The sequence below is a fragment of the Folsomia candida genome, unplaced genomic scaffold (genome assembly GCF_002217175.1).
Source record: "Folsomia candida strain VU population unplaced genomic scaffold, ASM221717v1 Fcan01_Sc011, whole genome shotgun sequence".
NCBI lineage: Eukaryota > Metazoa > Arthropoda > Collembola > Entomobryomorpha > Isotomidae > Folsomia > Folsomia candida.
In genome coordinates, this window is record NW_019091203.1 from 2917766 (window position 1) to 2936692 (window position 18927).

The following is an 18927-nucleotide window of genomic DNA, read 5'->3' on the forward strand; positions in this document are numbered from 1 at the left end:
ATTCTCTTTCGAATAGAGAAGTTGCTTAGATGGCAGCGGACACCAAATAAAACTTGCCAATATTTGTCTTTTCTCAGCATCCCCAACGCGGAAATGGTACCATGAGATGCTGTCCTTCCGCGTGTCTTGATTACAATCCATTCCAACCATCGCAAAGGTATATAAGGTGCACATATTAACGTCAATATCACTTCTCAACATGCTTAACAATGTAGTTAAATTGAAGGTCAGCAAGTACTGTAATTGCACTAATTGTAATCACACACGAAACTTAATAATTTAATAATATAACTGCTTGCATGAGAGAGATATAATCACAAGTGTTTCATGCACTGAACGTGTAACATCAAGTCGGAATCAAATTTATTATTACGTTTTCATTGTGAAAATGCTGTTTTTTGGGTTTGTTTTCCGTAAGTAAATAACAACCAGTGGTTGCCAGCCTCGCAGCTTACTCGCGCTCCGGGTTTAATTTTTACTTTAATCTATTTCAGTTATCCCCATCATTTTGGTACAGGGTGAGACGGCATCTCCGAATCCTACCAATGGTCTTCAGGCCATATTTGACAAAATTTCTAAATACGTTGTGGAAATGGAGACCATCGCTCTGTGCTTTTTGGTTGGGATTATCATTTTAATACTTTCCCTTAGTTTCGTGATCGTTCGAACGTGGCAACTCACTTAACGTAACACTCGTTTGACGAAGGAGATGGCGCGAGAGCTTAACCTACTGTAACAAGATATTGATTAAAACCAACATTTAAAGTTCATAAATTTTGGATGATAAATAAATTTTTACACCTGTTTATATATACTTGCTTTATTTCACTTTGAGGAATTAAAAGAAAATGAGTTGTCCTTGTTCCTCGAGGTGGATGTGGTCATCGGGCAGTCATTTATTTATTCAGTCACTTGTATGAATTTGAAACGATAGGAAAGTTGTCTTATTTAAAAAAAATTATTCTCAAATCTCATCGTGATTATGATGAGATTTTCGCCTGAAGCGTCGTAAATGAGACAGATTCTCAACCTACCTCGTCAACTTTTCTTTCTGCTTCCTTGAGACTCATCTCAAAGCGATACAAAACTAAAGTCTCATCCATTACCACTTGAATCAGATAGCGCCTTATACTTTGCATGAATCACACTACAACCCTTTGAGTACTCTATGCATTTGTTAATTGCCTAAAAATTATCGTTACAACATTTCAATAAATTCATATAGCAGATGATTGGGATTGGTCATGCCTCATTTGAAAATTGAATTTGAAAATCAACACGTCATGATGCATCCGGAATCCAATCCATTTGCTACATAATTCACTTTTTATGTAGTCCCAAATATATATATGTGAAGCTTACACAAATTACTCGCAAGGTAAATAGTTATCCTATTAAGTCCTTCCTACATCTTGAAATGTAATTTTTATCTAACGCAATTGCTCGCAAGGTCAACCCATTAATTATTCTATTTAGTCCTTCCTACATCTTGTAACGTAATCCTTGTCTACCGCAAAAAAAATTAATCAGGAAATAAACAAATAAGTAATTACTGGCAAGTTGTTGCAGGACAATTTATACACTAAAATTATAATCGTGAGACCTTTCTATCAGCCTTGAAATTTTAAAGTTAACTTCCTACATCTGACTTGTTTAACTTTATGATTATGAATCACTGTTGTTTTTCATCAGTATGAATTTGTTCACATAATTGACTACACAAGAAACATGGTTTCCATAATATTTACCATTTTACTCATTTGGTTTGGTGGCATTCTAGCTAACGGTAAGTAATATATTGAGGCAATTCACGCACCCTTGGTAACTACGTAAACAGCGTAAAATCCGTAAACTTACGAACGTTTACAAACAGCTTCCCGTGAATTCACTTTTGTAATTATTTTCGTAAAAATTTATCTGATAATCGAAACAAAATGCCGATCATTTCCAGAAAACGGAAATTAATGGAAGAAATTTGTGAAGCTGCATTTATTGATATAATAAATAGTCCTACACAGGCAGATATCATTTTCGATAACGCGATAGATGATGTTCTGACCATTTCTACGTACCGTCTTTCTGTTCCACGATTATTTGTCCCGAAGTCAGATGATTGGTTCCGAAGAATCTTGCCAAACCACTCCGACGACTATTTCAAAAAATTTATGCGAGTCTCTCGAAAGGATTTCACTCTCATTCTGCGGATGATAGAAAACAGCAACGTCTTTAAGTCCAACAGTCGTCAACAACTAAAAGTCGACCAGCAACTCGCCATAACACTTCATAAGTTAGGGCATGACGGAACCGGAAGCGGGGTATCTACTACGGCAGCGTTGTTTGGAGTTGGTGGGGGTGGTACCATATTGAAAGTGGTCACTCGAGTTCTAAAGGTACACAATAGACTTCACAAGTATGAAGTTGATAGGAGTGTCTAAAAAAATATGTATTTCTCAGGCAATTTTAGAATTAGAAAAAGATTGGATAAGATGGCCAGACGAAACCGAACGATTGGAAATTGCAAGGAATATGGTTGACCACCTTCCAAATTGTATTGGATATATTGACGGATCTCACATCAACCTTGAAGAAGCACCACTGGATGACCCCGAGTCATATTTTACGCGAAAGCAGCGTTACGCCATCCAACTGCAAGCCGTTTGTGACAACAATAAGATGATCAGGAGCATTTTTGTCGGATATCCGGGCTCGGTTCATGATGCTAGAGTTTTTGCTAACTCAGAAATCGGGAAAATCCAGAAAAATTTTTGGACAGAGGTCAGTGGATTGCCGGGGATTCAGCCTACAAAAATACGGACTACATGATAACGCCGTTCAAAAATAATGCGTCAACTGGAACCACTGCGGAGAGACGGCGATTTAACAAGTATTTTTCGGGATTTCGTGTCAGCCTTTGATCTTCATATGTTATGTTAGGTGGAAACAAATTTGTCAACATCTTCAACATCTTCTTGGTCTTCCCCTACAAAAATTCAAGCCCATGCATATTTTAAAATTTAAGATGATATATTTTATATTTAGAGTGTTTAAAAAAATTACCCGAGTTGCTTTCAGGTATATGATTTACATTTTGAGCGGCATCGTTTTCACTACTATCTACGTATGATGCGCTTAAAAGTTTTTTCGCTTTGATATCAGAAAAATCATCTGCAAGCAATATAAATAAGAAATTTGAAGAATCGATTTCTTAGGACATTTCATTACTGAATTCCTTACCGTAACTCTTTTTAATTTCAACTTCCCAAATTGGCCAATGTAGATCAGGAGTTGAGCTTGAATCCTTCTGAATCTTGCGAAATCCTGTTGGTAGATTTATTGGAAATGGACACTTTTGTCTATCTTCTAAAATCCACTTATTTACTTGGCACTACTTCAATTGTTTTGCCAGAGGGAAAATATACAACTGAAAATTTTTGTTGCGACATTTTTGCAATGTCTGAAGGCACGACTGAACGGATAGATAATATGAATCTATGCTTGGCGGTTTTTTCAGCTTACACAAAAATCAATGCCTATTCGTCACCAAATCAGTACGGTGAATATGTATTAGTATGTTGTCACTTTTTAGGTACTCATTAGGTACCTCTTAAGCAATGAGGAATCGGTAGCACTTTATCTGCATATAGAACGTACAAATGTTGTAACGAAATATAAACGCTAAGCAGAATACCGATAAATTATTGTTGAAGTGGTGCATATTTTAAATGGCCAATCGTTACATTGAAAAACAAGTGACGTACAAACGTTGAACCAGTGCATTAATATAAGGTAACTAAAAATGATCGCTTGATCAGCAAAGAGATCATACTTATAAAGGGGCACCTTAATATAATTGTCAAATGATGGCATTTCGTCGGCAATTTCGTCGGCAAATAAACGCCTTTTGCGGCTCGGGTCCTGCTCTGACAGAGTGAACTAATATGTGTGAATAAAAATGCCCCTTTATTACAGGTTTAGAAAGTTTTTTTTTAATTTCTATTTAATAATTATGTATTGTACATAACGTCATTTAACTTGAATTGTAAAAACACCTTCGGGGGGGGGCAAAAAGTGATTTCGGGTGAGTAAAACGTGATTTAGAGTGGGTAAAACCACCCTCGGGTGAGTAAAAAGTGGTTTCGGGTGGATAAAAGTTGTTTCGGGTAGGCAAAATGTGATTTCGGGTGAGCAAAAAGTGATTTCGGGTGGCCAAAAAGTGGTTTCGGGTGAAAATAAAGCGTCTTCGGGTAAGTTCACGCGACTTCGGGTGTTCGGGCAAGTTCACGTTCGGCTTCGGGTAGCTTCACGCACATCTTAAAGTTGAGATCATAAACTCCAAATCCGGAGTGCATATTTTGAAAAATTGGCAACGAAACGACCTGCTCTACAAATTCGTTTACAGAATTTTTTAAAAAATTCCCAAAGCCGAGAATTCAGTTCTACGATTAGGAATTCATATTTTCATTAATTTCAAAATTGTTTTTGGGTGTTTTTAGTTACGATCGGATTATCCAGTGCGAGCTGTTCCACACTTCTAGTTTCTTGTCGGGACTCCATCGCAGAATCAAATTTTGCTACCAACCAATTAAAAATTGAGGAAAATTTTTTATATTGTTTAAAATCTGTTTTTAAAATATTGTAATAAGTAATATTGATTGATACTAACCTTGAGATTATGTAATAATTTGGGTGGCTGATAAATACTTGTGAAATCAAGTTATTTTAACTTGTCTAAATTAATTATTTGTACATTTTTTTGAATTTTCTCGAGAACACCATGGATTTTTGACGATGGGGCCGTGCATAATTCATGTACAGGTTTTGAAATAAGGATTTCTTGGTGGGACGTGTGTTAATTTATATATTGCATAACCAATAAATTAGTTGGGGTATTTACATATGTTATTCTAAATTGGTGACATGCTTGATGTCGAGTCCCTTCGGATATGTATTCCCTCAGAACTCAAACTCTTTGTTTCTGCATGAAAATTCTTGCAAGCTGGCTTCGCACATGTATATGTATATCTTACAAATTGTCAATTTACGTTATCAAATGCACGTCAAGAAGATGACCTAATAATGCTTCGTTAAGATACACTCTTAAAAATAATGTTGGTAAGGTGAAGTTTTTTCAAAAATTTATTAAGTAAAATGTTATCGAGTTCTCGTTACTCTGGATTTTGTCTAGTTTACTAAATAAAGAATTGATACAGAATTAATTTTCAAAACGGTTACATACTTCTGCAGACTTTAGTTAGGCAACAATTTACGATATGTGCAGAGATTTAGGGCCTGTGCATAAATTATGCAAAGCAAAAATCGCGATTTTCTAGACTGCCCACCTCCAACAACCGTAACATAGGGACCAGGGTTTCGATTGGTAAATACCAAATTGACCAGGGCAGCTGGAAAAAGTGGGAAAAAGGCATTTTTACCACCCACCCAAAATGGGTGGGAAATGGGAAAAATGGAAGAAATGGGAAAAACTCTGGTTTTGGGGCAATGCGAAACAACTTCTTTAAAGCTTAAGATTTTCAAAATTTGACTTCATATTCGTATTCTCCATCGAATTCTGAGAAAATTAGTTGGTAATACGGTTCAATTCGAACAATCTCTAAAATTAACATGTATTCATATGGGAAAATTGGAAAAATAATTAAAACTGATCAAAAGTGCCCGTATTACATATCAAAATTTTCAGAAATTCGTGGAGATCACGAATATGAAGTCCAATTCCGGAAATATTGATTATTAAAGAAGTTAGCGTTCCCCATAACTAAATACATGGACAGCCATATTTCCCATTTTGGACGGTAAAAACCGTTTTTCCCGGTTTTTACCACTTTTTCCCACCTGCCGTGGTAAAAAATCGTTTTTGACGGAAAAAACGAAACCCTGATAGGGACGATATCATTGGAGCCTTATACCCCCCTCCCTCCTCTCGCGTGACATAATTTATGGACGGCCCCTTATATAAATTATGGTTAGCAGAGTTGGGACTTTTGATCAGCTCCTCACCCTCCCCTCCCCTCACCCATTCCTCAAATTTTAAGTCCTCATCCTCCCCTCCCCTCACCCATTCCTCAAACTTTAAGTCCTCATCCTCCCCTCCCCTCACCCATTCCTCAAACTTTAAGTCCTCATCCTCCCCTCCCCTCACCCATTCCTCAAATTTGTAGTCCTCCTCCTCTCCTCCCCTCACTAACTCCTCAAATTTGTAGTCCTCATCCTCCCCTCCCCTCACCCATTCCTCAAACTTTAAGTCCTCATCCTCCCCTCCCCTCACCCATTCCTCAAATTTGTAGTCCTCCTCCTCTCCTCCCCTCACTAACTCCTCAAATTTGTAGTCCTCCTCCTCTCCTCCCCTCACTAACTCCTTAAATTTGTAGTCCTCCTCCTCTCCTCCCCTCACTAACTCCTCAAATTTGTAGTCCTCCTCCTCTCTTCCCCTCACTAACTCCTCAAATTTTTAGTCCTCACCCTCCCCTCCCTTTACCAGTTCCTCAAATTTCTACTCCTCACAGGGTCGTGAAATGACAAAACCGTCGATTTTTGAAATCCCCGCTCAAAACTACGTCTAAAACGGTCGAGACGAAAAATTCAACAATTTTCGACTTTGGCGACATCTACACGGTCCTGGTATCGTCACACGTCGAAATGATGGCGATTTTTGAAATCCCCGTCTAAAAATAAGTCTAAAACGGTCAAAATAAAAAATTCGACATCTTAGACCGTTTATGTCATCGCCGTAGCGCCGTGACTTTATGATCTACGACGCCCATCTTCGAACTCATCCGTACTTCAAAATTAGAAACACGTCGCGAACACCGCATGGCGAAATTTGAATCTGTTCTAAAGTTATCGTGGATAAAGACAGACAGATAGACGGACAGTCACAGAGCGGACAGTAGTATATGTATATATCTGTGTCTTACTCCCTCCTTTTACTCGGAGTAAGAGGAGTAAAGAGGACGAGGAGTAATTTACTCCTCGTCCTCTTATCCCCTCATCGACTCCTCAAATTTCTACTCCTCGTCCTCCCCTCCCCTCACTAACTCCTCAAATTTTTAGTCCTCGTCCTCCCCTCTCCTCACTAATTCCTCAAATTTCTACTCCTCCTCCTCCCCTCCCCTCACTAACTCCTCAAATTTTTAGTCCTCGTCCTCCCCTCTCCTCACTAATTCCTCAAATTTTTAGTCCTCCCCTCCTCTCCCCTCATTTTGGAGCAAAAACACTAGCTACTCCCTCTCTTTATTCCTCCCCCTCACTCAAAAATGAGGACGAGGGGCAAAAATCCCATCACTGATGGTTAGATAGCAAATATTTTTACTTGAAAAAAACAAACAATTTACTCATCAAAGCTTTATAATTAGGTAAACAAAAAATATAGGTATTAAATAAATACCGCACATTAAAGATATTTAATAATCAATTATACGCGAGTCAATTAAATGCTAATCAAAAACTTAAATAAAACTATTCTTAATCATCAAAAATACTTGTGCATACAATTAAAGAAAATTTGTTACCATACTTAATCCTAAATCCGGAGGGAACTTTACTCTTTATCAAGTTAACGTTATTCTGGATTTAGTATAGATAGTTTACTTATTAAAAATTAAGAATTGAGGGTGCATTTAGTTTTTCAAAGGGTGACATTATTCTTAAGAGTGCAGTAATTCACTAAAAGCTGCAAACATCTTCGAGCAGAAGAGAAGGTTCGGAGGATTGTGGCGTGTTCTTCAGCCCTGGTTGGAGGTGGTCTTCTTTGACGCAGGAATCTTTAGCAGGATGGATGTGTCTCTGGAATCCGAGCAGAGATACGAACGTCTTAGGACATTTGGGACACCGTAAAATATTACGGTTTGATTTATCCAAGTGGGTGTTCTGGAAAATAAATATTTACTGTGAATCGATCCATAGTTGCAAAAATTAACATAAGGCTTGATGATTAAAATCGGCACATTTATAATTATTTCTCGGCTCTGAGAATTGATTTTCAAAACTTTAAACGATGAATTTGTGTAGCAGGGAGTGTTAATGTTTTACAAATAGACAACCTCGAGATTTTGAAAATTTTTGAAGGAGATCTGGTTTAGGGATGCTACAGAAAAATTAGAACTCGACGAAACCTTAATTTTAAAAACTCCCCGCCATTCCATCAAGTAACTGCTGACTACAAATTTACCGTTCAGAATTTTAAAAAAGTTCCCAGAACGGAGATAAAATTCAAAATTTCAAAATTCCGAATGACAAATTTGTACTCACAGTGGAACCTTTTTCAACTTACATCAGAGTTTTCTAAAGGGTTATATCAAAATACCAAGCAAAAATTTAGAATCACGTGACACTTATGTAACATAAGTTATGTTTCCGTTGAATGGCCCCTTTGAAGAAAACTATTGCTACAGAGTTCGCACGTCGGGCGTAGTTTCCCCCCCTGAAGGAAGAAACGAGAGATCATTTATGGACGTGTTGACCCCCATCATTGTTGGTGAAAGGGGTCTTCAATGGAAAGATAAATACCATGCTTCATGAGAATCCTAATTTTTTATTCGATTTTTGACATAACTCGCTAGGAAATCGAGGCGCGGATTGACAAAAGGGTACAATTGTCAATAAATTGATTAATAGGATTAATAGGATGGGGGTGATTAAAAAAAATAACATCAACATGTCCCGATGGGCTCAAACTTTCTGTAACCATTTTAAACGTTAAGTTTTCTTCAAAAAGTGCCCAAAGTTGGAGTGTATATTTTTCAAAAATTAGCAACTACCTGCTCTACGTACAAATTTATCTGGCCGATTTCTAAATTAAATTCCGAGAGCCGAGAAATGATTATAAATGTGTTAACTTTTACTATGACTTCCACGTTTAAAAAACTCATTAAGTTTATCCCACATTTTTACCTCATGTTTCTTCAAGTGTCCCGTCCTTTTGAAACTCTTGCCGCACGTGGAGCACGCGAACGGCTTCTCGGTCGAGTGAACGACGGCGTGTTAATCAAGATGCTGCCTAATCTTGAACACCTTCAGACAAACTTTACACCGAAATCGGACCGGATTTTCGGAATATTCAATTCTTCCGTGCGACCTACAATCTCCTTTTCTTAGGTAGGATTTGTCACAACCGGGAAATCCACATGGGAAACGGGGACGATTTGTCGAGCTATGCACACTTTCCACGTGTTTCTTTAACGCCGGGGTGTTGAAGTATGTTCGTCCACAAATTTGGCAACGTGGACGATCCCGCTTGGTGTGCATATTCCTGTTGTGGAAATAAAGGCAGGCGGGATTTTTCAAAATTTTACCGCAAATCTACACAATACAAGAGGGGGATATAGAATATTAAATTCGACAACGTCGTATGTAAGACTGGATAACTCATCGCTAAAATCGTAAAAATCACAACATTTTTAATCATTGCTTGGCTCAGGGGAATTCAAAAATTTGCCAAGCAGAGATTTGATAAGAGAAAAAAAAAATTACTCCAGATTTTGGGTTCTTGAGGTAGCTCTTTCTTTTTGGAGACAATTTTGAGAAATTTAGAAAATTTAGAAAAAATATATAACTTCCCGAAATGACCTAAATTGACCTAAAAAATCACTGCCCTACTGTTATGCAAGCAACTTATTGACTACAAATTTGCCGTCCAGATTTTAAAACAAATTTCCAGGGGCGAGAAATGATTAAAAATTTGTCAAATATTTTGGTGACGAGTCATACATAGAGTTCTAAATTAAAATTTGCAAACTTAAATTAAAGGCACACCTCGCATTGTACTTTTGCATTTTGATCGTGCGTTTCCACGTGCAGATTCAAATTCTGCTTCGACTGGAACGTCTTCGGGCACGTGGGACACTCCCATATCTTCTCTGAGGATGAGTTGACATTCGGCACGTTTTGGGAAACCTGTAGAATTTATAATGCGACAATTCACGCAGGCCTTGGTAACTCGTAAAATCTGTGCGTTTTGTAAAATAATTTTGCAAAATTTTACAAAATAAATAGACTGAGAGTTTACAACTCTTAAAATTTGTAACCTAATTTTCCTTAAAAATATGACTAATATGTTGTAAAAGTTTGGAAGTTTATGGAAGCCACGGGTTTTACAAGGTTACCAAGGACTGCGTGAATTTTTTAAATTTACCAGCACATTGTTAATTTCTTAAAATGTGCTAAAATTACCGTTTGAAAAGGTGCAATCTCCAATGAATTCGTTCCATCGAAATCTAGATATTTATTACGATTATTAATAAGTTTTTAAAAATTTTACGATTTTGAAACCTCCCTGTGTTCTATTGAAATTAATATTTTGTTGGATCGAAAAATTCATAATTTTTACTTTTACAGTTAGTGGGTTGGAATTTTTTTCTTGCATTTTATAAAAAACCCACGGCGATCAACAGGTTTCAAAATCGTCATTTCAATAAATTCAAAAAGGAATAGTTGATACAAAAATTCAAGCTCAAAACCCGCATGCATAATTAATGTTTATGAGTTACCCAAACTCATGATGGTGACATTACGAGGGTCGAATCTGTCAACGTGTTCTTGGTCCGGACGGGAAATTGGGTCTGCGACAAGTTCCATGCTGTCCGTAATCTCTGGAAGGGCGGAGCAGAGCTCGGCCAGCGTGTCGATGAGGGGGTCACATCCGTCGGGGAGAAAGGCGTGGCCAAAGGACCCTTGTGCTGCAAACGTGGCGAACATCAAGGCCTCCGTGGTCCAAGGGAGGGACAAGATTTCGTCCATAAAATGAACCAGTTTTGAAATAATGTCGCCCGGATTTGTATTTGTATCTGTAATTAAAATTAAGGAATAAAACATCAATTTGCTTAACCCTATGACTAACTTCCAGAGCTTTTTAATTAGCCACATTTCTAATTAATTATGTAGTAATTGATAGTTAGAAGGAAAATATTTCGTTTAATTAATTGGTAATTAGTGATTAAACCCAGGTTGCGAATCTAGCCAATTAATAGGCCAATTAATTAGTGTATTTACCAATTAATTGGTGATTTTTTTAGAAATTTTCTAATTAATTTGTAATTAAAATTAGCTTCGGTAGTACTAGTTAAGGTTAATTAGTAATTAATAGTTAGTTTAAACGTGGTATTTAATTAGATAATTAATTAGGTTCACTAATTAATTAGTAAAATAAATAACTAATAACTAATAAATTAGTAGCCCTGCTAACTACAAGAAAACACATTAATTCTTGGACGTTAAAAAAGATGTGTTGTGGTCATGGTGTGGGAGGAGGAATTCAGGAGTTTTAACAAAACTCGAAAAACTTGAAAGATCAAAAATTTGACATTGCGAAATATGGAAATTTTCGAGAAGAAAATGTTCAAATTTAACATTTGGTTGACATAGAAACCCCTTAAAATGAGAAAATTGACGTTGCGAAGAGAAAATTGTGGAAATCCATGATTTTCCAGAAACGATAATTGCCTTCCTCTTGCACCATGACCACAATTTTTCAAGAAGGGTTTAGTGTTCCTCCGGAATTAAACTATTTCTTACAAAAAGGCGAATACTCTTCGCTACGAATTAAAAGGTTAAGAAGGAGTTGTAATTTAAATCAAATAATTTAATTTAGAATATTTTAAAAATATTTACAATTTACTCACAAAATTCATCTGGCTCGATAAGTATTCCAGCACGGCGAGCAATTTCCCCGATTCGGTTTCGACTCTTGGACAAATAATCCCTTAGTGAGTTAAACTCGGTGGATAACTCGACGACCGGGTCAGTTTCCATGGCTTATCTGTAAATAAATGTTTAAGGATTTCAACATTTATTTAATTATAGGGGGTCGTTCATAAATTATAAAAAACAATTAACATAACAATTACCTGACAATTAGATAATACACTGATTTAGAATTCTAGAGGTTGATGAGATCTAAATACATAGAAAAAAATGAAATATAATTTCAACTTTGTTAAGGCCATTTCACATTTTGATAAATAAATAATTTCAGCACAATGAGTATTATACATAGATTTAATATTACCTACCTGGTAATATTAAGATCCTTTTTTGGTGTCTCTTGCTCACGAATCCAGCTCACGAAGAATTCTCGTCACGCGGGTGAGAAATACCGGCGCTGGAGTTTGAGGGGTATCGTGCGACGCACTGAACAAATTATGTATTTAATATCAGTAAGGTCAACCTTTTTGTTATTTCTTCATGCCTTTTTGCTCGACTTTTGACATTTGAACCCGATTTCTTGTCTTTTACCGCGTATTAAATACATTAAAGAAGATATTTAATGTGTTTAAAATTGTATTGGAGGGTTCTGGCTTTTGTCGATACTTCAAATTTTTGTTAATGTTTTTACATCGCGTCATCAGCTTAATTAATCAAATTTTGGACTAAAAATCATATTTGGGAAAAGTATAAAATTGCAATGAATAACTTTCCATTTATTTTTATCTCAGGTTTTGCGTCTCATCTCGCCCCAATTAGCAAAAAGGCAAACAGGCATCCATTTTTGTGGGGCAAAATAGGCAAAAAGGCACTGCCACTGCCTGCCTTTTTGCTATGCACATGCACACACTGCTTATCACTGCTTATTTATTGTGTTTATATTTTGAAGTTTGGATTTCTTATCGGAATGGTGTGTTGATTTTTGAATTGCATGACCAATAAGTAAGTTGGTATATTAATATTATTCATTTTTTAAATTGGTGACATGATTTATGTCCGGTCCACTCGGATATTTTATACCCTCATAAATCGACCTGTTTGTCTTTCTGCATGAAAATTCTCACAAGCTGGCTTCGCACAGGTCGCAAATTTTTATTAAATTATTTATCATGGGAACGTTACACTCTTAAAAATAATGATACGTTTTTAAAAGTAATAGCAGTCTGAATTTCAAATTAAGTAAACATAAATCCAGACTTCCGATCCGGTAACTTAATGAATTGTATAGTTAGCTCTGGATTTAATATAGTTCTACTTAATTTAAAATTCATGCTTTTTGAAATAGCAACATTATTTTTTAGAGTGTATAAAGATGGCCTTGTGCTACATAATTAAGTTGCATTTAGAAAATTGCTCGAAAAGTGTTGTATTGGAAAAAATTAGGAAACATTTTGATGAAAGCCGTCTTCAAAAATATTGACCCGTCTTCGAGCTAAAAATCGGAGACGGAATTTCTTTTCCAAATTTCGAACCCCTCCCCCTCCGCGAGGGGGCGGAGTAGATCCAAATTATTTGCATGGCTGAATTCATAAGAATCACCTCTATAAAAGCTGAAAATCTTATCCTAATCAAAATTTCGAGTGTGTAAATTCAGGTTTTAATTATTGTTCATATGTGCATACTCTAGTTGGTAATGATTTACTTCCAGATTTCTTACAGTGTATATTTTTTTAAACAATTATTTATTACCATGGCTTTGTAAGGACATAAACATAAAATAACGGTAACTACATATATGTATATTAAAGAAAATAGATTATACTGAAGTCAAGTACTTACATACTAATCAAAATACGCATAAAAACTAATTCAATGATAACTAAAATGTGTACAATCGTTTATGCATAAGTTAACGTTACTCTGGATTTAGCATAATTTACTGAATATAGAATTGGGAACGAATTTACATTTCACAAGGGTTATAAATATGTATGCAGAGTAAAAACATATACGTAAGTTACACTGGAGTCAAATAGGAACATTGCATAATCAAAAACTTACATCAATAAAAATCGTACTTAATTAATGTACTGCATAAATGTTAAGAAAATTTGTAATGATTCTAAGTATGTAAAATATAAATCCCGAGCAAACTCTACTCTTTATCTACTAGTTAACATTACTCTAGATTTTGGATAGTTTACTTAATTTAAAGGTCAGAGTGATTTTAGTTTTCAAAAGGGTGCAATTATACCAGTTCAAAAATTTAGTTTTCATTCAAATTTCAGTCTGATTGATAATTTTCATTCATATTCAGTCATTTTCTTTCAAATTCATTTCATTTCACTTTATCTGACTTCACTTCTTACTTTGCTCCATGTATTACATCAGCGTAGGGTGAAAAATGAAGAGTGAGAAATCTTTCATTCATCTGAAATGACATAATCTTTCAATAATTTTTACTCAATTCACAGGAAATTCATTTTCATTTAGTACCACTCACCATCATAATCACTCAAATGGATGAAGGTGAACAGGTATAGGTGTAGTTGGTTCCCTAATTGCTGCAAATATCTTCGAGTGGAAGAACGGAGTCGGAAGATTGTGACATCTTATTCTTTTCATCTTGAACAATTTCTGGGTGGAAATGCCTCTCAAATCCAAGAAGGCTCATGAACTTCTTTGGACATTGGGGACACCGGAAAATTGGCCGCTTCGATTTCTTCAAGTGGGTCTCCTGTCAAATAGGTAAATATTTATGAATCCCTCATTGGGAACGTCTATATATTACGTCATAAAAAAGTGGGTGGGTGGTTTTGGGTCGCCCATCTTACTCGTGTGAAGCTGAACATTATTAGGATAGGGAGAGTGGGTGGTGCAAAAATCGGTGTTTTATTAATGTATGGACGTTCCCATTCCAAGAAGTAATGTATAACTTGTCAACTAATCGTCAAAATCAATATCAAAATCACACATTTTAACTAAACAAACACATTTTAAATCAATTCTCGCTGCAGGCAAGGGTTCTGAAAACCAGACGGGTTTTTCTAAACCCCACGCCGGGCGTTTTTCCGGAGAATTTGTAAATTATGGGGCAGGTTGAAACAAAATTCTTAAAATTATATAGTACAGTAAAACTAAATCAATATTCAAATTCAGCATGCAATTTTCATTACTTACATTGACTTGAGCTTTTTAAGTCAAAAGTTCGTGTCTAACATGTAAACCGAATAAGAAATTATTTAGAAATAGAGAACATATATATATAAAGTATTGAGGCACCAATCAAAATCAAGATTATACTTTTTATAAATTGTCAACAAGCTGCGCCAGAAATTTGTCAGACAGAATTTTCAAATAATTTCGCAGAGTCGAGAAATGATTAAAAATTTGCTGATGTTTGAGTTCTAATTAAAAAATTTAAACATTTTATCCTCCATTTTTACCTCATGTTTCTTCAAATGTCCCGTCCGCTTAAATCTCTTCCCGCACGTGGAGCACGCGAACGGTTTCTCCTCTGAGTGGGTGACGGCGTGTTGCTCGAGTTGCTGGCTCATCTTGAACACTTTGAGGCAAATTTTGCACTGAAATCGGACCGGATTTTCGCAATGTTCAATTTTTTCGTGGATCTTGCAGTCGCCCCGTCTTTTGTAGGACTTTTCACATTCAGGAAATCCACACCGGAAACGAGAATGATTTGTCGAGCTATGCATGTTTTCCACGTGTGTCTTTAACGTCCGGGTGTTGAAATAAGTCTTGTGACAAATTTGGCAGCGGGGACGGTCCCGGCTTGTGTGCCTGTGAAATTTATTTAAAAATGCTATGAAAAATCCGTAGAACAGATCGTTGCCAATTTTTTTTAGAAATATACACTCCAGATTTTGAGTGTTTTGAAGACATCTTAAGAGACCTTCAGAAAAATTTAAACTCTGAAATTGGCTGACTCTAATTAAAAAAAACGACTTCCCGTCATTCTGTTCATCAAATTGTTGATAATAAACTCGCCGTCCAGAATTTGAAAATAAATTTCCTGCGCGGAGAAATGATTAAAAATGTGTTGCTTTTGACGATAAATCATTAGTAGTTATTTAGTATGTTAAACATTTCAAATCTTAATTAAGGCCACACCTTGCAGGTTACTTTTGCACTAGGATCATGCGTGACCACGTGCTGGGTTAAGTTCTGCTTCGTTTTGTACGTCTTGAAGCAGGTGGGGCAACTCCATCTCTCCTCTTTCTCGAGATTCGGCACGTTTTGGGAAACCTGTAAAATTTACAGTCAGCAAATTCACGCAGGAATTGGTAATTCGTAAAATCCGTGCATTTCGTAAAATAATATTACAAAAATTTACAAAATAAAGAGACGCCCTTGATCTGAGAAAGTTTACGAATAATTTCCTAAAATTTGCAGATAAGTTGATTTTCCTTAAGAATATAATTAAAATTTTGTAAAAGTTTGAAGTTACGGGTTTTACAAGGTTACCAAGGAGTGCGTGAATTGAGTCATTTTTTATCTACACACACGCTCAAAAATTTGTCAATTTTTTTAATATGCTAAAATTACCATTGCTGATGAAGTCGAAGTCTCGAATGAATCCGCATCCTCGGAATCTATAAATTTACTGCAATTTTTAATATATTCTCAAAACTAGATAATAGTAAGAACTTCTTACTAAGAAGTTGTTTTTTCGACATTTTTCTCCTCAAAATTTGGAACTTTCCTTATACCGAATAATGCTAGAAATAGATTTTACTGGTGTTTCTCTTCAAAAAATTGCAAAATTGGAAACTAGTTAAAATAAGTATTTCTAGGAAATCACGAAAAATTTGTGATTATGAAATCGAAGAGAAATTTTGTACAAAAAATTAGTATCTATTACGAAAGCGGTTAATTAATTTATTAATTACCCAAAGTCGTGTCACGGGGTTTCAATCTGTCACGATCCTCACCACGCGCATCATCGTCTTCTTGGGCCGGACTGTCGACTGTTAATTGGTACAAAATTAGTACATAAAATCCACTAAATTATCACAAATTAATTGGTACAAAATTAGTACAAAGGAATAAGTGAATATTTAGTGCGTATTTGGTGGCACTAAATTCTCATCAGTTTTCTTGCACTAAATTCATACATAATTCATACCCGGGAAGTTGTACAAGACCAAATGTAGTAAACAGGTGCCAGAATATTCGCACAAATTTCGTATTAATTAATCTGCAATATTTTTGTACTAAATTAGTATCATTTGTCCATTTTCCATTAAATAAACGAAGCACGAGTCAGTTATTGCTTTTGCCACGCCGTAAAATCAACTAAAGAATTTCTTATCCACTTTTAATTTCCAACGGAAGAGATTTTTACATTTACGATCGATCCTATGTCGGACAATTTAAAGCAGTTCGTATTATTCGAGTTTGAGGTCGACAAAGGGGTGGAAATTGTGCCGTCGACCTGGATTTCAAAGGATAGAACTCGGTGCAAGTTTCCTAATCCGATCCCAAAAGGGTTTTCAAGTTTCCAAAGCGACCCGCATGCCCCCCAGGAAAAGGATTGGACGACTTACGGCATAATATATGTCGCAACATACGGTAATTTTATATTGTTAGCTAATTTTACTTTAAGATATATTCGGCTTATTTATTCAACCATGATTAATTTAATTTATAGATTCATACGACAAGGCCACCAAAAAATTGAAAAAGTACATTAAGAATAAACCCATCGAGTCCAGTGACAACGACAAGCCAAGAAAGCATTTGCAGAAGAGCCTGAGGTGAATAGCTTAGTGGCCCCTGGGACAAGTTTATATTCCGAAGGTAATTAAAATATACAAAGTTATGTTCAAAATTATGTAGTTAAAAACAACATTTGATTCTCGATCTGATACTTTTGTGGTTATCCCTGGTTGTTTAACATGTGTATATTTATAGTGAATGACACCGTCGCCGGCAATCCCACAACGGAAGAAGTGAGTAGCGACACTCCACAAGTTCAACTCATTCAGTTAGAACTGGATCCACGGATTGACTCTCTACTAATAGAGTTCAGGAGTAATGCAACATTGATTACTTTAAAAAAAATTAAACATCCTAATCTTTTGTGTGTGTGCACATAGAATTTCAGGAGGAATCGTTGAGAAATCAGCACTGGAAGAGCTGGAGAATATTGAAACGTTACTGGCAAATGAAACCTACTATAACCAAGAGGTATGTATATGTATGTATATGTTCTAGCGCAATACAAATGAGTTAAAATAATAATAATAACGCGATGCCCTTACAGGTTGCGCTCCTTTCCAGGAAGGGTGGACAATCGGTGTCTAAGGACGTGTACGACATATTAAAATCAATGATTACGAATGACCTTCGTACTAAAATCCGGTACACTACTAAGAGTAACAAAATTCCCTTTGCCAATCGACTTGCAGCTAATCTACTTAGAGGTCTCATATTTTTATTTATGATTAGTCAATGAAAAATATAGCCTTATTGATCATGTTTGCATATATATACAACAGATTCTGTTAAAGCTGGAAATCCAGGCCCTTCTGTAAAAGACTCAATAATCAATCATCACATTGGGTGCTGGTTTCGAATGAAAGTTATTTCGACCGAAAATGTTGACATCACGACAAACGCAGAAACGTCGGGCGGAGAAATGGCTTCAACTAGCACTGAAGCGGATACGGATAGATTTTCCCCAGTCTCAAATACCGCCGACAACACCATCGCCGGATCAAATAGTCAGTAATGATAATGATGATAATAGTGAAGGGGTAGGCGCTCTAAATAATATTAAGTTAAATGATACCGAATTAGTTAGTCTGAGTAGTATTAGTGATACTAACAGCTCATGTAAAGATGAATTGCACATTGTGGAGAAAAATATTTCAAAATCATGGCAGCTTGGCAAATGGGCAACGGGTTTTAATATTAATCATAATGCATTGTCACCACTTTTGGGACTACTTAGGGATTGGTTGCCATTGGAAGGTTTTCCAAAGGATCCACGCACCTTATTGAAAACGGACAGAAATATTAGGGCTGTCGAAATAGAAGGTGGATTATTTCATCATTTTGGACTAACTTCGCAGATTATCAAAATTGTACAACGCGTAAAATTATCAAAAACTCGATCCCCAATTTTTCGAGACATAGAAAATTTAATTTCAATTAAAGTTGGCGTAGACGGGCTTCCCATTTCCAAAAGTTCAAACCAACAATTTTGGCCAGTTCTTGGTAAAATTGATCAAGATCCTTCCTCAACTATAT

General features: G+C 36.0%; 2 protein-coding genes and 1 long non-coding RNA gene across 3 annotated transcripts; 2 read left to right on the forward strand and 1 right to left on the reverse strand.

Moving 5' to 3' along the window:
* Positions 1 to 332: 332 nt before the first annotated feature.
* LOC118437046 lies at positions 333 to 814 on the forward strand. Its single transcript, XR_004835853.1, has 2 exons — positions 333 to 413; positions 495 to 814. It is a non-coding gene; the product is annotated as an uncharacterized LOC118437046 (long non-coding RNA).
* Positions 815 to 1934: 1120 nt separating this feature from the next.
* On the forward strand, positions 1935 to 2823 carry LOC110854841 (protein ANTAGONIST OF LIKE HETEROCHROMATIN PROTEIN 1). The gene is made up of 2 exons (XM_022103272.1): positions 1935 to 2390; positions 2455 to 2823. The coding sequence occupies exons 1-2, from the start codon at positions 1935 to 1937 to the stop codon at positions 2821 to 2823; spliced, it is 825 nt and encodes a 274-aa protein (XP_021958964.1).
* Positions 2824 to 7410: 4587 nt separating this feature from the next.
* Positions 7411 to 11937, reverse strand: LOC118436992 (histone-lysine N-methyltransferase PRDM16-like). The gene is made up of 7 exons (XM_035855723.1): positions 11859 to 11937; positions 11634 to 11770; positions 10503 to 10799; positions 10186 to 10229; positions 9769 to 9909; positions 8908 to 9315; positions 7411 to 7884 (listed from the first exon to the last, which is right to left on the reverse strand). Exons 2-6 carry the CDS (start codon positions 11761 to 11763, stop codon positions 8998 to 9000), a joined length of 930 nt encoding a protein of 309 aa, XP_035711616.1. The 5' UTR covers positions 11764 to 11770; positions 11859 to 11937; the 3' UTR covers positions 7411 to 7884; positions 8908 to 8997.
* Between the last annotated feature and the right edge of the window lie 6990 nt (positions 11938 to 18927).

Bases quoted from the DNA above. Each gene is read 5' to 3' on its own strand.
- LOC110854841 (XM_022103272.1), top strand. From the start codon at position 1,935: ATGCCGATCATTTCCAGAAAACGGAAATTAATGGAAGAAATTTGTGAA. The intron at 2,391-2,454 runs GTACACAATAGA...TGTATTTCTCAG, and splicing joins TGGTCACTCGAGTTCTAAAG to GCAATTTTAGAATTAGAAAA.
- LOC118436992 (XM_035855723.1), bottom strand. From the start codon at position 11,763: ATGGAAACTGACCCGGTCGTCGAGTTATCCACCGAGTTTAACTCACTA. The intron at 10,800-11,633 runs GTGAGTAAATTG...TTTTAATTACAG, and splicing joins TATCGAGCCAGATGAATTTT to ATACAAATACAAATCCGGGC. The intron at 9,316-9,768 runs GTGTGCCTTTAA...TGTATTGTGTAG, and splicing joins ATGCAAAAGTACAATGCGAG to ATTTGCGGTAAAATTTTGAA.